This window comes from Hyaloscypha bicolor, assembly GCF_002865645.1.
Source record: "Hyaloscypha bicolor E unplaced genomic scaffold K444scaffold_10, whole genome shotgun sequence".
Classification (NCBI taxonomy): domain Eukaryota; kingdom Fungi; phylum Ascomycota; class Leotiomycetes; order Helotiales; family Hyaloscyphaceae; genus Hyaloscypha; species Hyaloscypha bicolor.
Genome location: NW_020194512.1, coordinates 4,281,663 through 4,305,531, shown reverse-complemented (window position 1 = coordinate 4,305,531; position 23,869 = coordinate 4,281,663). Strand labels below are relative to the sequence as shown.

General features: G+C 36.4%; 4 protein-coding genes across 4 annotated transcripts; 2 read left to right on the top strand and 2 right to left on the bottom strand.

The window, feature by feature from the left end:
• The first annotated feature begins 697 nt into the window (after positions 1 to 697).
• K444DRAFT_606590 (uncharacterized protein) lies at positions 698 to 1,140 on the top strand. Its single transcript, XM_024879022.1, has 2 exons — positions 698 to 766; positions 820 to 1,140. Exons 1-2 carry the CDS (start codon positions 730 to 732, stop codon positions 981 to 983), a joined length of 201 nt encoding a protein of 66 aa, XP_024744594.1. The 5' UTR covers positions 698 to 729; the 3' UTR covers positions 984 to 1,140.
• A 63-nt stretch (positions 1,141 to 1,203) lies between these two features.
• On the bottom strand, positions 1,204 to 2,394 carry K444DRAFT_19959 (uncharacterized protein). Its single transcript, XM_024870991.1, has 3 exons — positions 2,084 to 2,394; positions 1,698 to 1,972; positions 1,204 to 1,618 (listed from the first exon to the last, which is right to left on the bottom strand). Exons 1-3 carry the CDS (start codon positions 2,269 to 2,271, stop codon positions 1,518 to 1,520), a joined length of 564 nt encoding a protein of 187 aa, XP_024744593.1. The 5' UTR covers positions 2,272 to 2,394; the 3' UTR covers positions 1,204 to 1,517.
• Positions 2,395 to 3,368: 974 nt separating this feature from the next.
• Positions 3,369 to 4,454, bottom strand: K444DRAFT_515610 (arginase; the record flags this gene model as incomplete). The annotated part of the gene is made up of 3 exons (XM_024873611.1): positions 3,369 to 3,684; positions 3,734 to 4,317; positions 4,368 to 4,454. The coding sequence occupies 3 exons, from the start codon at positions 4,452 to 4,454 to the stop codon at positions 3,369 to 3,371; spliced, it is 987 nt and encodes a 328-aa protein (XP_024744592.1).
• Positions 4,455 to 6,710: 2,256 nt separating this feature from the next.
• On the top strand, positions 6,711 to 9,315 carry K444DRAFT_579418 (glycosyltransferase family 90 protein). The gene is made up of 2 exons (XM_024877661.1): positions 6,711 to 7,910; positions 7,960 to 9,315. Exons 1-2 carry the CDS (start codon positions 7,106 to 7,108, stop codon positions 9,051 to 9,053), a joined length of 1,899 nt encoding a protein of 632 aa, XP_024744591.1. The 5' UTR covers positions 6,711 to 7,105; the 3' UTR covers positions 9,054 to 9,315.
• Positions 9,316 to 23,869: the final 14,554 nt, after the last annotated feature.

Sequence of the window (23,869 nt, the reverse complement as noted above, 5' to 3'; positions counted from 1 at the left end):
CCGCAATGCACGCGAGTCAGCCTCCCCTTTGTCTTGCTTCTCCAGCCCCCGCCGAGGCCGTAATCGGGCTTCCCGAGCATCCAGGCCCTCTCCCTCGAGGAAACTCAGCTGAGGTCTCCAGCAACCCCCAAATGCAAACTCAATTAACGCCACGAACTTGCTTTTCTTATCTCCCTCTCCAGATTCAGATTCACATGCACATTCCCTTTATCCAGTTTCAAAAAAAGGAAGCACGAATTCCTGTTCTTGATTTGACACGAAGGCTCTTGGCACACATCACTCGGCAATCGCAGCAATGACGTAGCGTGCCTCAACCCCACATCGAATGAAAAGTGAGACAACTTCAGCTCGACCGGGTGTGGGTTGCGCTGCTATCGACATCTAGCAATGGATCAAGTAAGCATTGGCCGGCGAGGTTTGCATTAATGGCATGCAAGCAAGCTCTGCAGCTCAAGTGACGAGCTAGTGGAGGGGGATAAAGTCAAGCCAGGACCCTGAATTACCCCTCCTCCCTATTTCACTCTCTTACTCACACACACTCTCTCTCCCACACTCTCTCTATATCAAAATACACATCCCAAAACTTCAGTTCCAAGTTTTGAACTAGTAACAATGGATTTTCTCAAGAAGGCTGAAGGTATGATGAACAACGCTGGCAGCGGCAGCAGCAACAACAACAACCAGGCCGCACAAGGAAGCGCTGGCCCCGTTCAAGGCCAAGGCCAAGCCATGGGCAACAACCAGAATGAGGATTATGGTGACAAGGGTTGTTCCTCTCCCTTCCCTTCGCAAGCTAGATGCTGATGGCTTTGTGATCAGGACTCGACTTCCTCGAGAAGAAGACCGGACACACCATGAGTCGGGACACCAACGAGAAGATCACTGATGGCGCGCGAGGCTTGTTCGAGAAGGCTACTGGGTACGTCTTCTTCTCCATTTTTGTGGTCCTCGCCTCGCTCGCGAAGAGATGGGAGGAAAGATAAGGGCAACCTAATGCCGTGTTGTGCTATAGCAAGAATTTGGATGCCAAGTATTCGAACTAATAAGCTTGCTTTGCAGAAAAACTATTGATCCCAAGTGGTCGAACTAGACCTTGGGTCGTTCTTTTGTTGGGAGTTTGATGCCGGAGGAATGATGGATGGAATAGAAATTTAATGAGAAATGATTTCTTCAAACACTCTTCTATCACATCACAACTGTATGCCCTGAAAAGCGATGGTGAGATATGCTTCGACACGAAGCTGATATATAGTTGTGACTTGAGACAAGAAATGAAGATGTAACAAATGCACAGGACTACAGTGGAGCGTATTCTCCCACGCCAAACCCAATGTTGTAGACCAGAGTGTATCTGCAGTCTTGAACCTGTCGCCGAACGCCAATATATGCAAACCAAACCGATTAATGACCCGTATGCACACTCCTACACCTTCAATTCCTGTGTCATATGCCTTCGTCTCTCGTCGTGTCGTCTTTCGTCTTCGTTCCGTGGCATTAAGGGTGGCTGGATACTGGCCCTATGAATCTTCTGCGTAAACCTGGTATGCCATGATCATCATCCAAAGCAGGAAGACGCATCCCACCAACTGGAATGCCCACGCGGCTGTCCAGCTCTGGCCTGCAAGTCAACACATTAGCCTCCATCTCTCTATTCCTCCCACCAGCTCGCAGATAGCCAAATTTGCAGGGGTACTCACAAATACTATGCTGCTCCAAATACGCCAATGTAGCTTGGCTCGGTCCTTGACTCGCCGCTCCTGTTACATAAAGATTGCAGTTCCCGTTCACACTCCCCGACGGCCCCCACAGCTGGATCGAGATGACGATCAAGCCTACCATCCACAGCACAAACAGAATGAAGGAGCCCATTACTACGATTCCTGGGAGGAGTTGCCGCTGGGCTATTAGGTAGAGCATCATGAGGATGAACAGGAGGGCGAGCGCGGAGACGGTGATCCAGTAGGGGAAGTACCTGCGCGCAGAATGCAGGTTAGCATTGATTCCCAAATATTACATCTCCAACCCAGCCCGGGTTTTCTGTCATGGCAGAGGAGAGTGGAGCTCTTGAAAGGAGGAGACTAACCATGGTGTCCCAACTTGCAACTGCTGCTGCACGGAAGCAAAGTAACTGAAAATACCCAGTATCGTCGCGCTCCCAATGGTCATGATTAGGAGCCAGAAATTGAGCTGCAGCGCGGGCCAGTGGTACTTCGTGCGCATACGGTGGACGACCACCGCATCCGCCGTCATTGTGGATTCCGAGGATGCCATGTTGCTTGCTGGGGAGAAGATCCGTTATATGCTTCGAGGAGGCCTTTGCGCCGTCGCCGGTTCGTCCGAGTCGCGCAAGCCGGTATTCCGCCCTGCCCTATCCTTCTTTCCTTCTTTCCCGTGTTTCCTTCTGCTTCCGCGTGATGCTTGGATCCTCGATTCTCGAGTAAATCGCGCGCGACGATCGTATGTAGGTGGTCGGGAGTCTGCTTGTTCGTGGTACCACCTGGAGCTTTTCTCGCGGCGATGGATGGACTCGGTCCTGGCGTCTGCGCAGAGCAGGTACGTCTCTCGTTGACCTTTTATACCGATGCCCTGACAAGAACCCACGTCAATTGCATGCGCGTGCAATCTCAAGTTCCCACGTTGTTGGTTTGGCTTCACCGTTCCTTCGGGCTTTGCGCTGGCAGCTCGCTCGGTGGAGGATCCACGTCGCGACTCGAGGGAGATAACGATTGGCTTGCCTCGGCGGTGGACCGAACCGCTGGCTTCTGGACTCGATGCAAACTTCGGAATGGCCTTTGTGCTTGGGACGATGCTGTGCAATTGAGCTGCTACGAAGGAGCGAGTGAAGCTGAGTTGGCTAGCAAACAAGAAGGGAGTGACACTGGAAAGTGAGTGGTGGGTGGGGTGATGGTGGGCGCGCCGGAGCGAAGTGACGCACGAAACTTGGTCGATTTTTTATCGCGAGGCTGGCGAAGTGGCGTGGCTGGGCTGCAGCACCACGACAACCAAGTTTTGCCGGGGCGGATTACTTGGGACCTGGATTGCATATGGGTTGCGACTGGTGAGCCCTCGAAATATTTGTTGAATGGGAAATGTTTGAACTCGAGGGATTACTGTGCAAATGAAATGTCAGTTCAACCATGATCAGCGCCACTCCTGCTGCCCCGCCAAACGAAACAATCAACGAATGACCCAAAACGTTCATCATTAGAGAAATGAATCATCAAAAAAATAGGTATTTATTCAACTCTTAGGAAGAAGGGTTCCAATTTCTAAAGCACCGAATCTGCCTCGTACAATGCCAGTCTATCCAATCCAGATGCCGGATGCAATGCTCCGGTGCCTCTCGAATGCCATCACGCTCGCCAAACCTACAACAAAGACTCACCCAGCGCACACCTCACGAGGGAACAACCAGATCTGACTGTTTGCTGCGCACCAATATCATCAATGCCCGGCTCCAGCGTTGGATTGACCTCCACCAAGTCCATAGCAACCAGGCATCCAGTCTCATGAACACACTCTGCAATGAAGTCGCCCTCCCTTAGTGTAAGGCCCCCTCGAACCGGCGTCCCAGTGCTAGGAGCCCACATTGGATCCAGTGCATCGACGTCGAAGGAGAGATGAATAGGTGTATCATTGCCGATGTGACCAAGAGCCATTTCCATGACCCTGCCGATACCGTGTCTGAAGTGTAATCGTCAGCATTGTCCCACAACAAAGAGGTAGAACGTACCTGTCAATATCATGCATGCTAAAAGCCTTGATCCCGTGCTCCCTCAATATTAACTTCTCTCCTCGATCGACGTCCCGAAGACCAATGTAGACCAACTTCTTCAGGCTAATGAGATTGTCCTTATTCAGCCAGCCAAAGACGTCCTCTCTGTCTTCTTTCGCAAGACCGCTCAGGAATGCAACAGGCATACCGTGTACATTGCCGCTCTCGCTGGTTTCTGGCGTATTGATATCCGTGTGCGCATCGACCCAGATGACCGCCATTTCTCTGTCCAGTCTCTCCCTAATAGCTTTCGCGGTGCCAGCAATGGTGCCAATGGCAATGGAGTGATCACCCCCAAGTGTTAGGACGAGACGCCCTTCCTTTGAATGTTCGTAGACTTGATCGCAGAGTTTTTTGGTCACTGCAGATACGGCGAGCGGGTTTTTCATCCCGCGGTAGTCGGGGTCGGAGGCAGGGAGGAGGTCTTTGTAGGAATGTACAGTGTCATCGTGGTACAATTTGTAGCCAAGGTCCTCGCGGAGCTGGGTGAGAAGGCCGTTGGCGATGAGAGCTGACGGTGCTGCGTCAACGCCAGGTTTGCACTGTGTAGTTGTTAGAGGTTGGGTTACAGTTGGAAGGGAAGATGTCGTACTTGTCCCCCAGAAAAGCCGACGGCGACGACGGCGAGCTGGTCACCTTTCGAGAGAAATTTCGGTTGGACCATTGATGTAGTCGTCATTTTGATTGAGTTGAGGAGGGCGCGACGGATATATTGTAGTGATGAGGACAATGGCGGACCGTTCGTTTGATGGTGGGGTCTAGTAGGGTAGCTGGAACGTAGGAGCTTCCAAATTATTCAAGGTTTGAGGCCTTTTTTTTTGGTGCGATGAAAGAACGTAAATGTCTCAAGCAGGTGTGACCTCGCTCTTTATGGGTCCCAAGATTCGAAAGAGCGGTGTTCGTCGGTGGCCTCTTAGGTAAAAGGCAATTTCTCGCCATGATGCTCGACCGTTAAAGTTGAATTTTGACGAGGCAACTTTTGGACCTAGGCCTTTAAGTGCAAGTCGTTCCTGGACTGACCGTTAAGTACAGGAATTGTCGAGCGCAACCAGGGCATCAGGATAAGCCAAAACCCAATCAAGGAGGGATTTGTAAGAGGGTCAAGATAGCGCCCCAATCGCCGCCGGTGAGTTGTGAAGTCCTCGAAGCCATCGTTAAGGCTCAAGGGGGGCTGCGAATAGATTATTGAGTTGGGTGGATGCTTCGAAGCGTTCGACGACGACTGCTTAAATGAAAATGGTTATTGCGGTACGATCTGGACTTATAACCGTCGATGCCATATAGGAGGTGTCTCTGAGACTCCCATTTCGCACTCCACGTCGAATGTCCTTGGTCCTGGCCGAAGAATGATGTTGGAAGGAAGGTTACAGCTACGATGAGGCAAAGTGAGACAGTCAATCACGACCCCTGCTTGATGGCGGGGCAAGTCACGTGGTTCTTCAAAAGGCCATCCTCTTTTCCTTGCAACAGCAACTTGTTGCTCGAAGTCTTCCTGTTCTCGAAGCCCGAATTCACGTAGGAAGTTGGAATATTCAAAGTTCAGAATATCCCCTCGCATAACTGCGATTCGCAGGTCCATCAGTCCCTTCTACACGATGATACTGAGATATACAGACCTCAAACCAACCCCCCCTTGCCCCCGCGACTTATCCTGACATTATTAAAGGGTATCGAGATCCATGAAGACCCGGAGCAAGAGCTGTGGGTATCGCAGCTCTTCGGCGTATTGGGAACATTGAGGCTCAAAATTGCAGCAGCTATCCACCGCAATCACGGGTCCTTTTTTGGGATATCGACTGACTCGCGTTCATGTGAAAAGGATGCAGCCTCTCCGCGATGGAAATGATAATCTCTTTCCGGATCAGATAACAAGTTTAATGAAACACCCCTGAGAGGCTGAGTGGAAGATCTCCAAGATCTGCCCTCCAGGCTTTTCCTGCAACCTCGGATGAATGCGATATGCCCGGACCGGTTTCATAAACATAATTTGACCGACGAGACTATTTATCTGACGTAGGTCTTCGAGGATAATACTGTGTAGATGTAGCTCTACATTTGCTGGGGGGGGACTATAATTGGACACCATCCAAGCCCTGCCATCCGGTCATGCAAAGTTCAAACGGCGCGGGGGCCTGTGGCTTTGTGACCCCAGCAAGCCCATCTACTCGTAATCGAGGCTCGGGTCCACCTGATTCCGTTGGTGTCTGTGGCTTCCCGCGGGTCCGCGACGGATTATTACCGTAGGATGAAACTGGTGATCGGCTCGCTGCCGAGTGGCACTTGCGGCGAAAAGGGGGTTCGTTCATAAGGCGGAGAGCAAACAATTGTTCCGGCTCTCGAGTCTGCTGTACAAAGTGACGTGAGGTAAAGTAAAGTAAAGTAACTACGAAGATAGGGAGGGGCCGAGGGAATTGCTAACGAAGGGTCAACACTCAGCATTCAACATGAAGATACTGCGAGCTGCGAACTGCGAACTGCGAACTGCGAACTGCGAACCGCGAACCGCGAACTGGCAAGCCTTACGGAGTACCAAGTAAAAGAGCAGCGATACGAATCCTAAGCTTTCGCGCTGATGCGTGATGCGTGAGATTCTGAGATAGCAACCCGTCCCGCCCGATTTTCGCGGGGGGGCGCGAGTCCTGGAGTTGGGGACGGCCAATGGCTGCAGCGCCTTCGGAGGGGAGAAATGGGAGAAATTGCATGGGCGGCCGTCAGACTCTCAGGGGGCAAATGAATGCCAATTTGCCCTACCAATTTGGCCTGCCAGTGCAGCGTGCGCCAAGAGATACAGGGGGCGCAAACTTTGGGAGGACGAGGACAGGGAGGATGATGGAGCCTGGAGGACGAGGGCGGATGAGGGAGCAATCAGCAATGGGAGCATGTGGGAACCTGGAAGATTGATTATTCATCAATTCGACAAGACCTGGTGGACCACCTGGACTACCTGGACTACCTCCCTCCCTTTCTCCCTCCCTTCCGTCCTCCTCCTCCTTCTTCACTCCCAAACGTTGTGTTCCGTTTGTTTGTACTCTCCTGCTGGCTGCCCGCCCTTTGCATTCGCCTTTATTCACGAGTCACGAGTCTCGAGTGTGCCCTCCAGCTGCGCTGCCACGGCGTTGACGATGCACCTCCCCGTTCTAAGCCCAACCGCCTTTTAGCCCGCCGCCGCCGAATTTCTATTTTCGCTGGCGCCCGCCCACACTCGTTTTCACCAGCCTCACAGCTCACTCCACTGTCATCCCTCCGAACGAACAACAAGAGCAATCCTCCTCGCTCTTTTTTTCTTCTTCTTCTCTTTCTTCTTCGTCTCTAATCCAACCATCCCACTTCATGGCACTTCATTCTCCCATCACTATGGCCTTCCAAAAGCCGCGCCGCGCAGCTGGAAAGGTCAAATACACCATCTTCGCTGTCGTCACCCTGTGTGTGCTCTACTACTTGCGAAACTCTGCGACGGCAACCTTCAATACGGCATTCAGACCAATAGAAGACCATATGAATGGCGGAACACCTCAGAGTCCTATCAAGCCCGGAGACAAGACGAGACCAAACGCACATTCCCATCCCATTACCGCGTTGATCGAAGAGGCAGAGGTGACATTCGAGGATCTTCTAAGGAAGGAGAGCCGTGATCTGAAGTCGGCGGCTGCAGCGTACCGCACAAGAAGAGGGCGACATCCTCCACCAGGCTTTGATGCCTGGTACGGCTTCGCGCAGGAGAACGGAGCAGTCATGGTGGAGGAGTTTTTCGACCAGATATACCACGACCTCGGTCCCTTCTGGGGAGTCGAACCGAAGGTGATGCGAAAGGAAGCATGGGACTATGAAATGACGATCAACATTAGAAATCAAAACGCGAGCGCTGGCAGCGGTTGGTTCTGGACACAAATCTGGTTGGATTTGACCAAGACAATCCAGCATTTGCTGCCCGATATGGATCTTGCACTCAATTCGATGGACGAACCGCGGATTGCGGTGCCTTGGGAGGACATCAATGGATATATGGAGAAGGAGCGCGCGTCGCGGAAGATGGCCAATCCAAAGGAGGTCGTTTCAGACTTCCAGATCTTGGGTCAGCATCCGGATGCGGAGGTTGAGATGGCACAGAAGTGGTGGGAGAGCAAGAAGGAAACAAGTACGTGTCTCATCATGCCTTGGGTAAAATGCTGAACTAACCTTTGCAGGACGGTTTTGGGACGTCGCATCCCGAGGATGCCATCCCGACAGCTTGGCTCGCAAGGCGGATCATCAGACGAACTTCAACGACACCCCTTCGATCACCCTCGCGCATACGCTTCCCCATACCTACAAAGGCTATGTCTCGAACTTCTCCCTCTCGGCGGATTTCTGCCACCAGCCGGATCTGCAGGGCCTTCATGGTATGATGATCGAGCCCCTCTCCGTGAGTTCCACGAGGCATCTGTTCCCCATGTTCGGCGGATCGAAATTGCCCACAAATAACGAGATTCTCCTTCCTGCGCCGATGTATTGGAACGGCGAGGAGCGGTTCTCGGGCGGCGCGAACCACGGGGCAAACTGGGTGGACAAGCAGAACAAGGTGATCTGGAGAGGTGTGGCAACTGGTGGGAAGAACAAACCGGACAACTGGAAAGGCTTCCAGCGCCATCGATTCGTGGCCATGACAAACGCGACACAAGTCTCTGGAGCAGAGAATTGGTCCCAGATACCAGAAAACTTTGCTCTACCGCCGTCGGAGTATGACATCGCTGCACAACAAGAGGGGAAGCTCGGTCGGTGGACGGAGGAGTGGGCTGATACCGGCTTCATTGACCTGATGTGTTTAGAACCCGAGAAGGATGCAACCTGCTACTACACCGACCCATACTTTAAGGTGAACAAGGCCATGAAGATGGCAGAGCAATTCGACCGGAAATACGTCCCTGATATCGACGGCAACTCCTTCTCTGGACGGTATCGCGGATTTCTCCTCTCTACTTCCCTTCCTATCAAAGCTACGATTTTCCGCGAATGGCATGATAGCAGGCTAGTCCCGTGGAAGCACTTCGTGCCGATGGATAATAGGTTCTTGGATTTCTGGGGAATCATGGAGTATTTTGTCGGGTTTGAGGGAGAGGTTGTCAAGAGGGAGGGCCATGATGCGCAGGCGGAGAGGATTGCGCTTGCCGGGCAGGAGTGGGCGAATAAAGTGCTCAGGAAGGAAGATATGCAGATTTATGTTCTGCGACTACTTCTCGAGTACGCCAGGTTATCTGATGAGCGCAGAGACAATATGGGCTGGGTTGCGGATCTGTTATAGAGTGGTGGGGTGGAGTCTCTTTTGTTTACGAGATGGTGGCGCAGCATTTCCATGGAGTATTCGTGGCGTACAGGACTGTTTTCAAAACCGACAGGATGGCTGGAGCTCTTGGAGTTCGGTGTTCATTTGCATTATTGGGGAGACCAAGATGAAGTGTGTACTGTACAGATACCAGGCTGCAAAGCTGCTAGACTTGCTCTTAGGCACAGCGAAATGTAATAAATAATCCGAGAGCACTCCTTGTCTTCCGAGAAAACCCGGCCTGAATTCAACGTTCTTAACATTTCCTACTTTCCAGGCAAGGCCTGGTTTGAGCATATACTTTCTCTCCACAAGTGACGTTGCTGTTCCGTGTTCAAGTCCTCCTCTAACCCATCTGCCTCCTCAGCTTACGGGTTTACGGGTTTAACAACCAACCCCATAGTAGTGCCACCCCCCATTATAGAACTCTGTAGTAGTACTGCAGCAATTTGCGCCCTAATTATATCAGAGAATGGTAGAATTTAAGAACGGCCTTTTTACTTACACAGTCCATTAAGATGTCTGGAGTGCAAATCGCGCTTATACACACGTTTTTTGACTAATTATTAATATGATATATAACTAAAGATTTAGATTAACACTTACGTTATATGACTTGCAGGTGTCCTCATCTTTGAAACAACAGTTGTCGCCACACTGAATGGATAAATTAGCGACAGAAGTATAGACAGACAAAAGAATACTTGCTGCAAGTACGCTTGTAACAATTGAGAGGACCCAGATAGAAGTAAACTTCACCATTGCTAAATTCTGATAATAAGGTTGATCTTGAAGCCAGAACTGTTTAGATAAATTGTTCGTTGAAATTGATTTCAATAAGAACTCTAGTTTATAGCGTTTTTCTTTGGGATGAGAGAGAATTAAATACTTCTTGCTCTAGTCCTGGTATCTTTCTCCCCACCCCTTCACCGTCCCCTCCTCCCCTCCCCGCAAATAAAACGTGGAGTGCCAAGGCTAATACGGCCGTTCTAATATATACTATACCCTAGCTGCCCTGTGTTTTATATAAGAGAGAGGAGTAGTAGCTCGAAGTTCCTCGGGCTAATATAGTTTTAAATTAAAGAAAACAGTCTCAATTATTATATTTTATAAGGTTATACCTCGCTAAAATACTATAGTTCTAACTTTAACTATGCCAAGTACAATATTTAATTCCTAGAAGGGCCGTTTATTCCTCTAAAACTATTTATCCCTTATTACCTATAGTATTATTCGGAAAGTTTAAGTCATTTTGAGATTATTCTATATTCTATATTTATGTGAAGTTGTTATCCTTTCGTCCGCTGAGACATTGCCACATTAGCGGCCGCATATAAATATCCCCAATTCGGCCAAAACATAATCCAAATTAGGGATATTCATGTGCGGCCGCTAATGTGGCAATGTCTCAGTGGACGAAGGGATAAGAAGGCGGCCAGGCCCTTATATAATTCAACAGGTTTCCTGCCAATACTCACCCTGGCCCAATACTCTATTTCGGCACCTGTGCGACAATATCTTTAGGGCTCCGATCGAATCGTCGAATTATTCGCATTCGACGAATATCCGTCGAATTTGGTCGAATCGAACTAATTATAAATCGATTCGATGTTCGATCGAATTTTTTAGTCGAATATTTGTCGAATATTCGACAGTTCGACGAACTTTTTCTATATAATTCTAGTAATATTTGATTCTATATATAGTATTCTTTGAAGCTATCTATACTTCTCTTCTAATATATATAATTTAATTCTATATATAGTAATTTTTAAAGCTATTTATACTTCTATTCTATTATATATATAATTTCAAACCTAATTAAGCTTCTTATAGTACAGGTAATCCTTAACTAAAATTAAAGCCCTTAAAGTATCTACTTCCAGTAAGGTTTAATAAAGCCCTAGAATATCTTATATAATATTAAAAAGCCTCTTAATATCTACCTCTGTCCCAGAAATAGAAAGATAATTATATATAATTATAAATATATATAGAAACTCTGTTTTATTTACTATTTACTAGTTTAATATCTATTGGACTTAATTCTCTGCCTTATTCAGAATAAATCAAATCCCTAAAAGATTGAAATATTTATTAATATTATCCTTAATAGTAATAGAAGCTTTATACTCTTTTAAATACTTATATATTAAGTTCTTTTTCTTCTTTTAACTAACTTTATATAATTAGAAAGAAAGCTCAGGCTTAATAGTATTTTTTTTTAAAGAAATGCCTTAATTTAATTAATAATCTTATTAGCTTCGGGAATATTTCTTTTTAGCTATTTAGTTTTAATTCGGGAATTAAGAATATAAATAACCTAATAAATATTATTCTTTTTTATATTATAATAGTATTTTTTAAACTTCTTATAACCTTTTATAATAGTAATAATTAGAGAAGTATTAAAAGAAATATAGTTACTTTTTCTATTTATAATTAATTTTAGAAATTTCTCTATTTTAATATAGAGGCTCGGAATTATATTTAATATAGGCTTATCTTATAATATTAGTTTTATAATTTCTTTAAAAGAGAATAGAAGATTATATATTTAAATAAGATATTTCTATTATTTAGTATTAAATTTGAGATATTTTAGCTTAATATAATTAGAGATAAAATCTTAAAGAATAGAATATTATTTAATAGTATTTTCTAATATATAGAGAATATAATTCTAGTATATATCTATATTATATAAAATTATTATCTTAGTATTATCTTAAGCCTTCTATTTCTGAATTTACTAGAGTAAATAATTTAACCAAAATACTATAATATATAGAATTATAATATCTTCTAATATTATAAATAGTATAATTTTCTTCTAATTATAATTCTGAATTTAATCTAAAGAAGTAATTATATTCTTATAAATTTTTAATTCTAGCTTTTTTAAAATAGCCTTTATAATAAGATTATTTATATAAACTAAATAGTTAATTTTACTAGTTTTTCTTTAAAATCTTATACTCTTGCCTCGAATTGGATTCTTCTCTAAATAATTATTATATATATAAAATAGTTTTTTATATAAATATCGGGTAATAGTATTATTATTTAAAATATTATTTCTAGTAAATATAAGAATCTTATAAAGAATTCCTAGTTTTTTATATCTTTTATAAATATAATATATTAAGTTCTTTTCTAAATAGCTTTCTTTAATTTTAATAAAATTAAAATAAGCCTTATAAATCTTAATATTAGAACCGGTTTAATTTCTATTAATTACTAGTATTAAGAACTTATTTAAGCTAGTTTATTTATTAAATAAAAGAATTATTATAGAATAGATTTAATCTAAAAGTATAATTAAATTCTTATCTAATATAATAACTCAATTATAAATATATATAATAAGAATATTTATTTTAATAATATTCTATTACTTTTATTATAACTTTATAAAACTCGGTTTTAATAATAGTAAATAGCTAGCAAGTTTTAATAATTTAATTAACTAAAGCTTTTTTAAAAGAAGGTATTTTTATAGCCCAATTAGTATTTTAGATTATATAGTATTATTTTCGGTTTTAGTATACTTTTAGTATTTCGATTTAATATAGTCTTTTAAAGTATTAACTACTTTCTTAAGTTTTAATATTAGATAGAAAAAAGACTTAATATTTATATATAATTTGCAAATATATTTCGTATTAGATATAATAACCTTTATTTTCTTCTTTTCTTTCTTAAAAGTAATTATAAGAGTTATTATAATAGAATATTTCTATTATTAAGCTTATTTACTTTTTCTAAACTTTTTAGAAAACTTCTTTTTATTAATCTCTTTCTCTTTATTAGATACTATAAATATATTTTATTAAAAGGCTTTAGAGGCCTTTTTTACTTAAATTTATGTTTTATTTACTATAAGATTAGCTATTAGAGAAAAAGAAATATTAGTTAAAAGGTTATAATTATAAAATATATTATAGTTAATTCTTTATTACTTATAAAGACTTAATTTTAGGGTATTAGTATAGCCTTAAATAGAAGTAGTATTAATAATTATTAATTTTTCGGTATTTGAAAATCGAGAATAATAATAATTAGAGATAGCTATAGCTATAAAAAAGCTTTATAAAAGAGTTATCTATAAATATTAGCTTTATTATTAGTTAGTAGAAAGTGCTATATCTATATTACTTAGCTAAATTAAGATAATTATATAAAAGAAATCAAATTTTCATATAATTAAATATATAAGGCTTTAAATAAAAGAAAGCTATTATTTAATATTAGTAGAATACTAATTATATTAGATAAAAAATGCCTTTTTTATATATAATAAATATTCGACTATATTTAATATTTAATAAATATTTAATAAACTATAATTGAATTTTTTATATATATAAGTTTGATTTAATAATTAAATTCGAATAATTCAAAAGTTTAATTTAATTCTATTTAATTAGAGCCTTAAATATCTTTTATATTTTCGAGCAGATCTGCTTTAATAGGCTACTACTATATTATAGTAGTAATATTTAAAACTAAATAAAGTATTAATATAGAAGCTCTTTTTAGTAATAAGATCTATATATTCTTTTAGGGCAGAACTCTAATATAGAATTAATAATAATAATATATCTAGTATCTTATATAAATATAAGATAATTTAGCTAATATATATTAAAGAAATACTTATATTATTTAAGTTATTTAAATAAATATAAGTAGTAAGTAAAGTATAAATAAGGCTTCTCTAATTAAACTTGAGTTAAATAAAGTAAAATATTTAATTTATATAAGTACTTTATTATATAATTTGTTTTATTATATATTTCTTTTTATATTATAAATAATATTTAATTATTTTCTTTATTAATTTTATTTTTGCCTTTTTTTTAAATTAATATATTAGATATTATAAGTATTATAAATATTATATTTATAATATATATATTTTTATTTAGATTAATAATATATTAGATTTCTTTAATATAAAGCTTTAATAATATTTTATAAAACTATATTTTATAATTTAATTAATTTAAAAGCTTAAGCTTAGAAATATATTATTTATTATTTATAATAAGGTATTTTATAGTTATAAAAAATACTAGTTTAATATTTTATAATTATAGAATTATTAATAGTAAAAGTAAAAGTATTTATAGCTTATTAATTATATTTATTTATTAGTATATTACTATTTTTTTAATATTTTTAGTTTAATAAATTATAACTTTTTCTTATATTTTTAATTTAATAAATTCTTATTTTCTCTTATATTAAATATTATAGTATTTATTTGAGTTTTTTATAAAGTTTTATAATAAAAATTATATTTCTTTTATATTAATTATATAATATCTTTATATTATATAAATAAAATATTTAATATATAGTTTTTCTAAATATCTAAATAAACTAAAGCTTTATAACTTATTAAAAATATATTTCTTAATATAATATAATTTAATAAAGAAATAATATAATAGAAATAAAAATAAAAAAGAAAACTTAATTATATTAATTAAAGAAAGAAAAAAAGAAAGAAATTATAACCTTTTATAAAACTATAATTTTATTAGTTTATATAATAGTATTATATTTATATATAATATTATATAGCTTATTTTCTTAATAATATTAGTATTAGTATAGCTATTTTTTTGGAAGTTATATATATAATTACGGGATATAGGATACAAGATATAAGTAATAAAATGTAAAATACGGGATATAGTTATATAACTTTATATCTTATTAGTAACTCGACTAGTAAACTAGATTTCTTTAGGCTTAGCAGATTTAGAAATTATATATTAATACTATAATACTATAATTCCTACTTCTAAATAATAACTTTACTAACTTATATAAATAGTATTTTATAATTATATAATAGTACTATATATTTCTAGTAACCCGATACTAATTAGTTTATATATATAGATTAGAAAGAATTAAGCTATACTTACCTAAGATTTAGTTATTTAAGGGCAAAGCTATTATTCTAGTTAAAGAGGAAATAACTATTAATTCTATTATCTATAATTCGGTTATATAAGCAGAAAAGATACTTAATTTTACTAAGGTCTAATTATACTATATTAAAGGAGGAAATATTTATTAATTCTATTACCTATAATTCGGTTATATAGATAAGAAGGATATTTAATCTTATTAAATACCAAAACAATTAGCTATTTAACTATTTTATTCTATTTCTATTTAATTCCTATAAAACCCTCTTAAAAACCACCTTCTTTTAAACCCCTAAGGCTCTTAAGCTTTAGAACTATCGAGTTCTTCCGGAATCTCAATATTTTACTCCTTAAATTTCACTTCCTAAATTTCTTATTATAGACGAAATTTTTACCTCAAATATAATACTTTCTATAAATTACTTATCTTATAAACTATCTTCCTCTTTATAAATCTACTCTTCTTATAAACTATTATATTTTAAATTAGATATAAGCCTATAGAATATATAATAGCAGAATATACTATAGTAAATAATTTCTTTATTAGATTTATCTAATTTAATTACTCTATAAATAATAATAATTATAAGAAATTAGTAAGAAAGTAAAGATATAAAATTAACTTGAACTTTACTAGAGTAAATAAGATAACTAAGTTCTTAAATATTAAGCTATTTTAATATATTCTCTATAAAATAATTAATAATAATCTTTAAGAACTATTTAGATATAATTTTAAGGATTTTACTTATTAAGAGAACTTTAATAAATTTAAACTTCTAGAGATACTATATTTATATAAGATTCTTTAGTATAGTAATATATTTATATAATAAAATAGTAATACTAATACTATTATAAATACCCTATATACTATTATAAAGAAAGATAAATAGTATATATAGTTAAATAAGAATATATTAGTAACTAGACTAGATCTTATTAAAAGACTAATTCTATTAGGCTTTATTACTCTTATAAAAAACAAGTACTTAGAGCTTATTATCTTTAATATTTCTATACTATTACCTCTTTTACTACTTTCTTTACTATTATATCCTATATCTCTACCAGATTTATATACTAGTATAGAAGCTCCAGAAGTAAATAGTATACTTCTATTACTATTATTACCTTTATTATAACTATATCCGAATAACTTCTAATGTTACGAGTACAAGATCTAGGGCCTGGAAGGCATGGTTAGACTGTCTCTATTTCGACGATTCAAAGCTAAAGAGAGAAGAGGATCTCGAAGGAGCCTCGGATCTAAATAATCGCGAGCTACGCACGGGCCCACGTACTAGCTTAAGGTCGGGGTCACATGTAATTATCAGGTGACTACAGATGCCAGATGCCTAGCTAGCTCTAGTCTAACCCCTACTAGTACCGTATATCGTAACAACCGTAATATTACCCCCCCCCTCGAAGTAAGCTCGTCCCCGAGCTTCGAAAGTCCCTGTCGAATTCTTAAGTTGCAGTCACGTGCGAAAGGCCAGGGCCTTTTGCACGTGACTTGCAAGGATTTCCGTCCGTATTACGCGGTTCCGGCAGCATCTCGTTCTTAGCATAGTCTAACCAATAGGGGAGGTTCTGGGGCGGTCCTGGCTGTTCGGGGTTCTTGTCGTAGAAGCTCTGAAGAGCCAGGGCGCTATTGCTCAATAAGGATGCAGGATACCACTCCGGATCTGGATCCCATCCTTTCCACTAGACTCGGTACTTGAGCTTCCTACGGAGCAGCCTCACTGCTATAGGAGGAGAATTTGGGTTCGGTAGGCTGCCATTGCCTTGTTCTGGGCAGTCACATCCTCGTACTTCCTACTTAGAGCGTCCGCTCGTTCGTTCGACTTGCCTGCCCGATATATAAGCTTGAAATGGTAGCGGGAAAGGTACTCTGCCCAGCGAGCTTGTCTTGCTGAGAGCTTCTTTGTGGTTATAAAGTACTCGAGGGCTCGGTGGTCTGAGTAAATTATGAAGGGTGCCTCCTGTAGGCCTTCTAGCTCCGCTCGCCATTCGGTTAAGGAGAGAATAATGGCAAGCATCTCTTTATTATGGATATCGTAGTTCAGCTCTGCCGGCTATATAGTCTTGGAGAAGAACGCTACCGGGTGCCAGAGTCCTGTCTAGGGGTCTTGCTATAAGAGAACACCGGCTATAACTCTATTCAATGCATCCGTCTCAACTATAGTAGGGAGATTCGGGTTATGGTAGCGTAGAATCAGTGCCGAGAGTATAGCTTGCTTTAGCTTCATAAAACCTTCTTAACACTAATCTGTCTATTTGAACGGAACTCCCTTATATATCAGAGCCGTTAGGGGCTTCGCTATACGGCCGTATTCCGTAATAAAGCGCTAATAAAAGTTATAAAAACCCAGAAAGCCTTATATTCCCTTAACTGTCTTTAGTAGTCGCCAGTTTTTAATAACCGCTATCTTATCTGGATCTACTTCAATGCCTCTAGTAAAGATAATAAAGCCTAGATACTTCGTATAAGTAACCTTAAACTCGGATTTCTTAATGTCCGCTTGGAGGCCGGTATTCCGCAATTACTAAAGGACCTTTTATATATAGTTTTTATACTTCAGGGAATTATCCGAGTAAATTAGGATATTATTCAAGTAAGCTATATAAAAGATATTAAGGTAATTGAAGAGAATATCGTTTATATACCTCTAATATATAGCAGGGCTATTAGTTAGGCCTTCCTAAAGGACCTTGTACTTATAGGCCCTATATCTTATATGGAATATTATAAGTTCTTCTGATTCTGGGTCTATTCGGATCCGATAGAACACTTGCCGAATATCTAGCTTTATATAGACCTTGGCTTGAGCTAGCCGCGCAAGGGTCTCGTAAATAAGGGAGAGAGGATAATGGTCCTTCCATATTAAGTCATTTAGCTTGCAATAGTTAATGCAGAATTAGAGAGCTCTATTGGCCTTCTTTATAAAAAGGATCGGGGACGCGAAAGGGGACTGGCTTGGCTTAATAAAGCCCCGTTAGAGGTTCTCTTTAAGGAAGCGCTTGACCTCCTATAGCTTGTAGGTCGACTATTAATAGAGCGGGAAATACCCTAGGCTCTCTGGGCCTTTAGGATTATTAATCTGAATCTTGTAGTTATATAGTTAATACGGGGGTAAGACATTTAATACTTCCTTTAAGAAGACGTCTGCAAAATCCTTAAACTCCTCTAGTAAGACTCTTACTAGCTACTATAGCTCCGTCTCTTCTGGCTATTACTTGCCCGGAACGAACTCGTCCTCTTGCCGTAATTCTAGCTCTTTATTAATCTCGAAAAACAATATTATAAAGAAAAGGTTCTCCTTCTTCCGTAGGTTTATCTGAAAAGCGGCCGGCGAGATGCCTGTAATATTAATTAAGGGCCTCAACTAGATCTTATAGCTTTCCTTTAAACAGTATAATTTTAACGTTTCTGTCTCTGGCTTAAGAGAAACTTCTATATTTCCCAAGGCTACTTATATTTCTCTATAATATCGAGCTTAATTCTTTTACTATATATAGCTTTCTGAGCCCGGCTTAGGAAGAGAATAAGGGGGTTTCCTCTTTATAAGCTAAGGTCTCCAGAACTTATCTATAGCTATAGCTTTATCTCTTCTATCTATATCTTCTTAGTACTAGTTACTTTTCCCAAGTTCCAAGTTCTTATATATAGTAGTTAGGACCTTATCCTAACCCTTCTTTCTAGGCTAATTATCTAGCTAGATTAATCTTCTATTCTTATAATTAATTAGAATACTAGTACTTATAAACTACTATTATCCTAAAATTATATTATACTTGCCTAGCCCTATAACTAGTATAGGTACTAGAACCTTCCGTCCGTTAATTAAGAGTATAAACTTAATATAGTAAGTAATAGGCGCGGCCTGCTTGCTATTAAATCCCCTTATATTACAGAATAATACTAATTAAATAGGCTTAATATCTAGAAATCATTTAATTATTCTTATAAACTTGAAATTAATAAAAGTATATCTATTTGCTCCGGTATTAATAAGAGAAGAAGTCTTAATACCTAATCCATTATTACTAACTATATAAGAGAGTATAAATGCTTTATCCCCTAGTAGCTAGCTCAAATTAACTTCTGCTATATCTATATAATATGGCCCTAAAGAGGAAACTTTCTTTAGGGGTCCTTATTTTCCTGTTCTATATCCTTAAATAGCTCACTTATAGTAAGTGCCGCTAGCTTAGCCGCTAAAACTTGCTTTATATACTCTGTCTTAGGCTCTAGATAGTTCCTAGATATATAACTAAATCTATTATAGTTATAGTACTTGAGATCTGAGAATCCGGGCTTTAGGGCAGTAGGCTTATCCGTTACTAGAGTCTTAGAAGCGGGCTTTATATAAGGGGCATCTTCTGGGCTTGGCTTATCCGTACCTTTATTAGCTTTCTTAGACGCCTATTCTTTCTTTTTATAGCGAGCTCGGATCTACTAGTTATTTATAGTATAGTATTATATAAACTTTATAGTACGGATAGCCGGATTATTATAGTATATAGCTATAGCCTCTTAGAGCTTTCAGGTAAGCTTATTATTTAGGTTATTCTTAAGGTCCTATAAGTTAATATTTCCGTCTACTATATACCTTAAGAACAGAATATAGAACTCCTAAAAGGTCTGGCCCTTTTTTATAAATAGCTCCTTAAACGCTTGCCGAGCGTTATACTTCTTATTTAGGTTATTATATAGCTCCTCCAGATAAGTATATAGTTCCCTAATAGTCTTATATATATATTAACTATCCTGGTTTAGGTAAGGAGAGATTAGTATAAGAATATAGCTACCTATATAGCCGGATATATAAATAATCTTAAGGTCCTCTATTTAATAAATATTAGAGTTACTATAGAGCTTATTCTTAATCTAAACTAACTAATTATTAAAGGTAATACTATCCTTAATTATACCTTCAAAAATAGAAGAGTTAGGGAGTTTAATTAAATATCTATTTTCTGAAGTAAGGGAACCGGTTATTCCGGCAGGCTATATAATAAGCTTCTCGATAATAGCTTTATTCTTTTATAGGGCTTACTTGGTTTCTCTTAGCTAATTATAATAATTCTCGCTATAGGCAAGAATATTACGTATCTTTAGAATTAGCTTAATAATCTCTTTATATAAAGCCTCTGGGTTCCGAAGTAATTCTTGAAACTCTGCCTTTAATAAGGCAGGTTCTTCTTTTTTCTTGGCTCTCTAAAAGAGAGTATCTCTTCTATTATAAGCATTAACGGAATATTCGGACCCCTTAGAAGACTTAACGAGAGGCTCTGGTCTATCTTCTAGTAGTATACTAGTAGCGTCTCGCGCTATAGCTTCTTCTAACTTGCCTAGTTATTCCGGAACTTGCTTTCTTATAGATCTTCGTCTAGTAGTAAGGTTACTAGCCTATCCGCTTGCCTGGCTAGTTCAGGGCTTTCTTGCCTAATTATTCTAGGGCTTTCTTTTATTCTAATATTAGTTGACCGGTATAGAAGTAGCTATAGTATATTATATCTGTACTTATTAAAAAACCAATTAGATAGATATTATTTAAATTCTCTATAGAATTGAGAAGTAGATAAGCTTTAAATTATATTATAAGTATAAGATCTAGAGCCTAGAAGATATAGTTAGACTATCTCTATTTCGATAATTCAAAGCTAAAGAGAGAAGAGAATCTCAAAGGAGCCTTAAATCTAAATAATCGCAAGCTATATACAGGCCTATATATTAGCTTAAGGTCGGAGTTATATATAACTATTAGGTAACTATAGATACTAGATGCCTAGCTAACTCTAGTCTAACTTCTACTAGTACTATATATTATAATAACCGTAATATCTAATTTCTTTTAATTATAAGACTTATTAGGGAAATTACTAAGATCTATACTAAAAAGTAAAAATATAATAAATCTAATAGTAATTTTAATTATAAACTTATTATTTTCCTTAATATTTACTAATATATAAAGCTTTTATAAGAAATACTAATATAAGCTTTTCCTATTATATTAAAGAAACTAGCTTAAAACTATTTCTATAGTAACTAGCTCTCTAAATATATATATAAAGAGGCTTATATTAATATCTATAGCTTTTTTAAAGGCCCTAAATTCGAATATTAAAATCTAGATATATAAAATACTACTATATTAGCTTTTATAATAGCTAAATTCCCGGAAAAAACAATATTTGAAATTATTTGATTATTAATTAATAAACTATATTAACTATAGTATAGTTTTATATCTAACTTATAAAATACTAAATTTCTCTATAATAAAATTATTATCTCTTACTAAGGCTTCCGGATATATAGATATATAATCTCAGATTCTTTTATAAATCTCGGCTAGCTTATTAATAAGCTCTAGTTATTTATTACTATATATAAGAGCAAATAATAAGCCAATCCCGAAATCTTTTTTACTAATTAATAATATTACTCTCAGAATTCTCTAAGCTATTATTTCTCCGAAAATTATTAATATAACCTAGCCGCAACTTTAAGCCCTATAATTATAATAATTATATCCCGAAGTTATATTTTATATATAAGAAGCCTAAATACTACTTATAGAAATATATACTAGAGAAATAAGAGACTAAGAAAGCTCGATTTAGGAATAAAAATATCTATTAGTTCAGATCCCGAAATACCCGTAATTTTAATAAATGCTTTAGTAATACTTATATATAATATATTACTAAAGCTTAAGGTAAAGAAAATAATAAGAGTAATAGAAACAAACTAGTAAATAATGCTTTTAAGGCTTTACTAGTAAAAATAGATAAAGAAAAGAAATATTACTCAGATTTCTATTTTACTTTAGTTAAGAGCTTTTTAGCTACTTTTACTACTTCTGCTTACTAATAACTATAGCTAATATTCTTATAGATAACTTTACTTCTCTTTCTCTTATATATTAGATAATAGGCAAAAATTATATATTAGAGCCTATTAAATTCTTAATAGAAAATGCCTAGACTTTTATAATTAATAATATATTAAAATATAATACTTATTACTTTTATAAAGTTATAATTAATACTAGAGCCTCTAGATACTTAATTATTAGTTCTAACTAATTTCAAACTCTCTAGTAAACTAATAATAGTATTAAACTTAATAAAACTACTAAAAGTTAAGTTAATATCTAGTTTAATATTAGATCTATATCTTCTATTAAATCTATAATAGTAAGTATACTAATTAGGTAAGTATAATTCTATATTATATCTTTAAAGACTTTATTTTTATTTAGCTTAGCTAATATAGACAAGCTAGAGGTCTACTTTAATAATCTTACTAATTATTTTATTACTTTTACTAGAAAATATATACCTATAATATAATATTTCGAATACTTTTTCCTACTTTGAAATACTATACTATAAGGCTTTATTTCCGAATTATTTACTTATAATTTCTGCTTTCTTATAAAAATTAAATTATAATATTTATACTATTATTTTAGTTATTTATTTATTAATAAGCTTTAAAATATACTAGAATAAGCAGGCTATAATATTAATATAGAAGCCCTTAAGTATCTTATAAAGTACTATAAGTAATACCAGAAATATAGCTAATTATCTGAATAATTCAAGTTTAACCTAAGAAATAATATTAGCTTTAATTACTTTATTATTATTAATATTTTCTATATTTCCGGTAAGCTAATACTTTATATTATTAATAAAGGCACTCGATATTAAGCCGGCTAATAGCTCTAGAATATTAATATAATATATATCTGAAATATATTTAAGTAGTACTAGATTAATAACTATTTAGGCCCTTCTAATTAGATTATAGTAAATACCGGAAAGTAGTTTACTAATAAGAAGTTCGCTTAACTTATAAATACTATAGGAACTAAGGTTAAGATTATTTTATAGAAACTTATAATTTTATTAGAATTATAAAATATTACTATAGCCTAATCTAATATATTTATCTTATTATTATAGCTAAAATTAATGGAATTAATAAGAATACTATACTTTAAATAGCTTTTAAGGCTATTAATAACTCTATAAAACCTAATAGTATTATCTTAATTCTTTTAGTTTATAGTACTTTACTTTAAATAACTAAATATAATACTTTATTACCTATTATATTATAGTAATTAGTAGTACTTAAAAAAGTAATAGTAGAAATTTAAAAGCTTTAAGCTAGATATTAAATTACAAATGCTTTAAATATCCGAAATAGTTCTAATACTATTAATATTTATAAATTACTCCTAAATTCGAATATTCTTATTTAATATAAAGGAAATACTAGTTAATCTAGTAGTTAGAATAGACTATATAAGCTAGTAGCTATTAATAGAAAGAACTATATACTAGCTCTATTATATAGTAATATTACCTTCTATTTAACTTCTATAAAGCCCTTTTATATAGAGAATATTAAGGTTATTAATAATAGCCCCAAATCTAAATTTATTTCCGAACTTAATAATAAGGCTAAAGATAATACAGGTATAATTTCTCTTATTATTCCTGCTATTTTACTAAAATATAATAGAGAATACTCTTATAAAACCCCGAATATTATAGTATTTCTATAGAATAATAAACTATATAAAGATTTCTATTAAGTTAAAGTTACTAGCTTTCTAGAAAAAAGTATATTTGAGATTATTTCTAGATCTTAGGTATTAAAGGAAGTATATATCTTTAACTCCCGGTTTATTAATAAGATTAAGAATAAAGGTATAAAGAAAGAGCTTAAGAAGTTAAGACTAGTTATTTAAGCCTATAATAATAGTAAGAAATATATAGTATTAATGCAATTATCTACTATTTAATATATTAGCT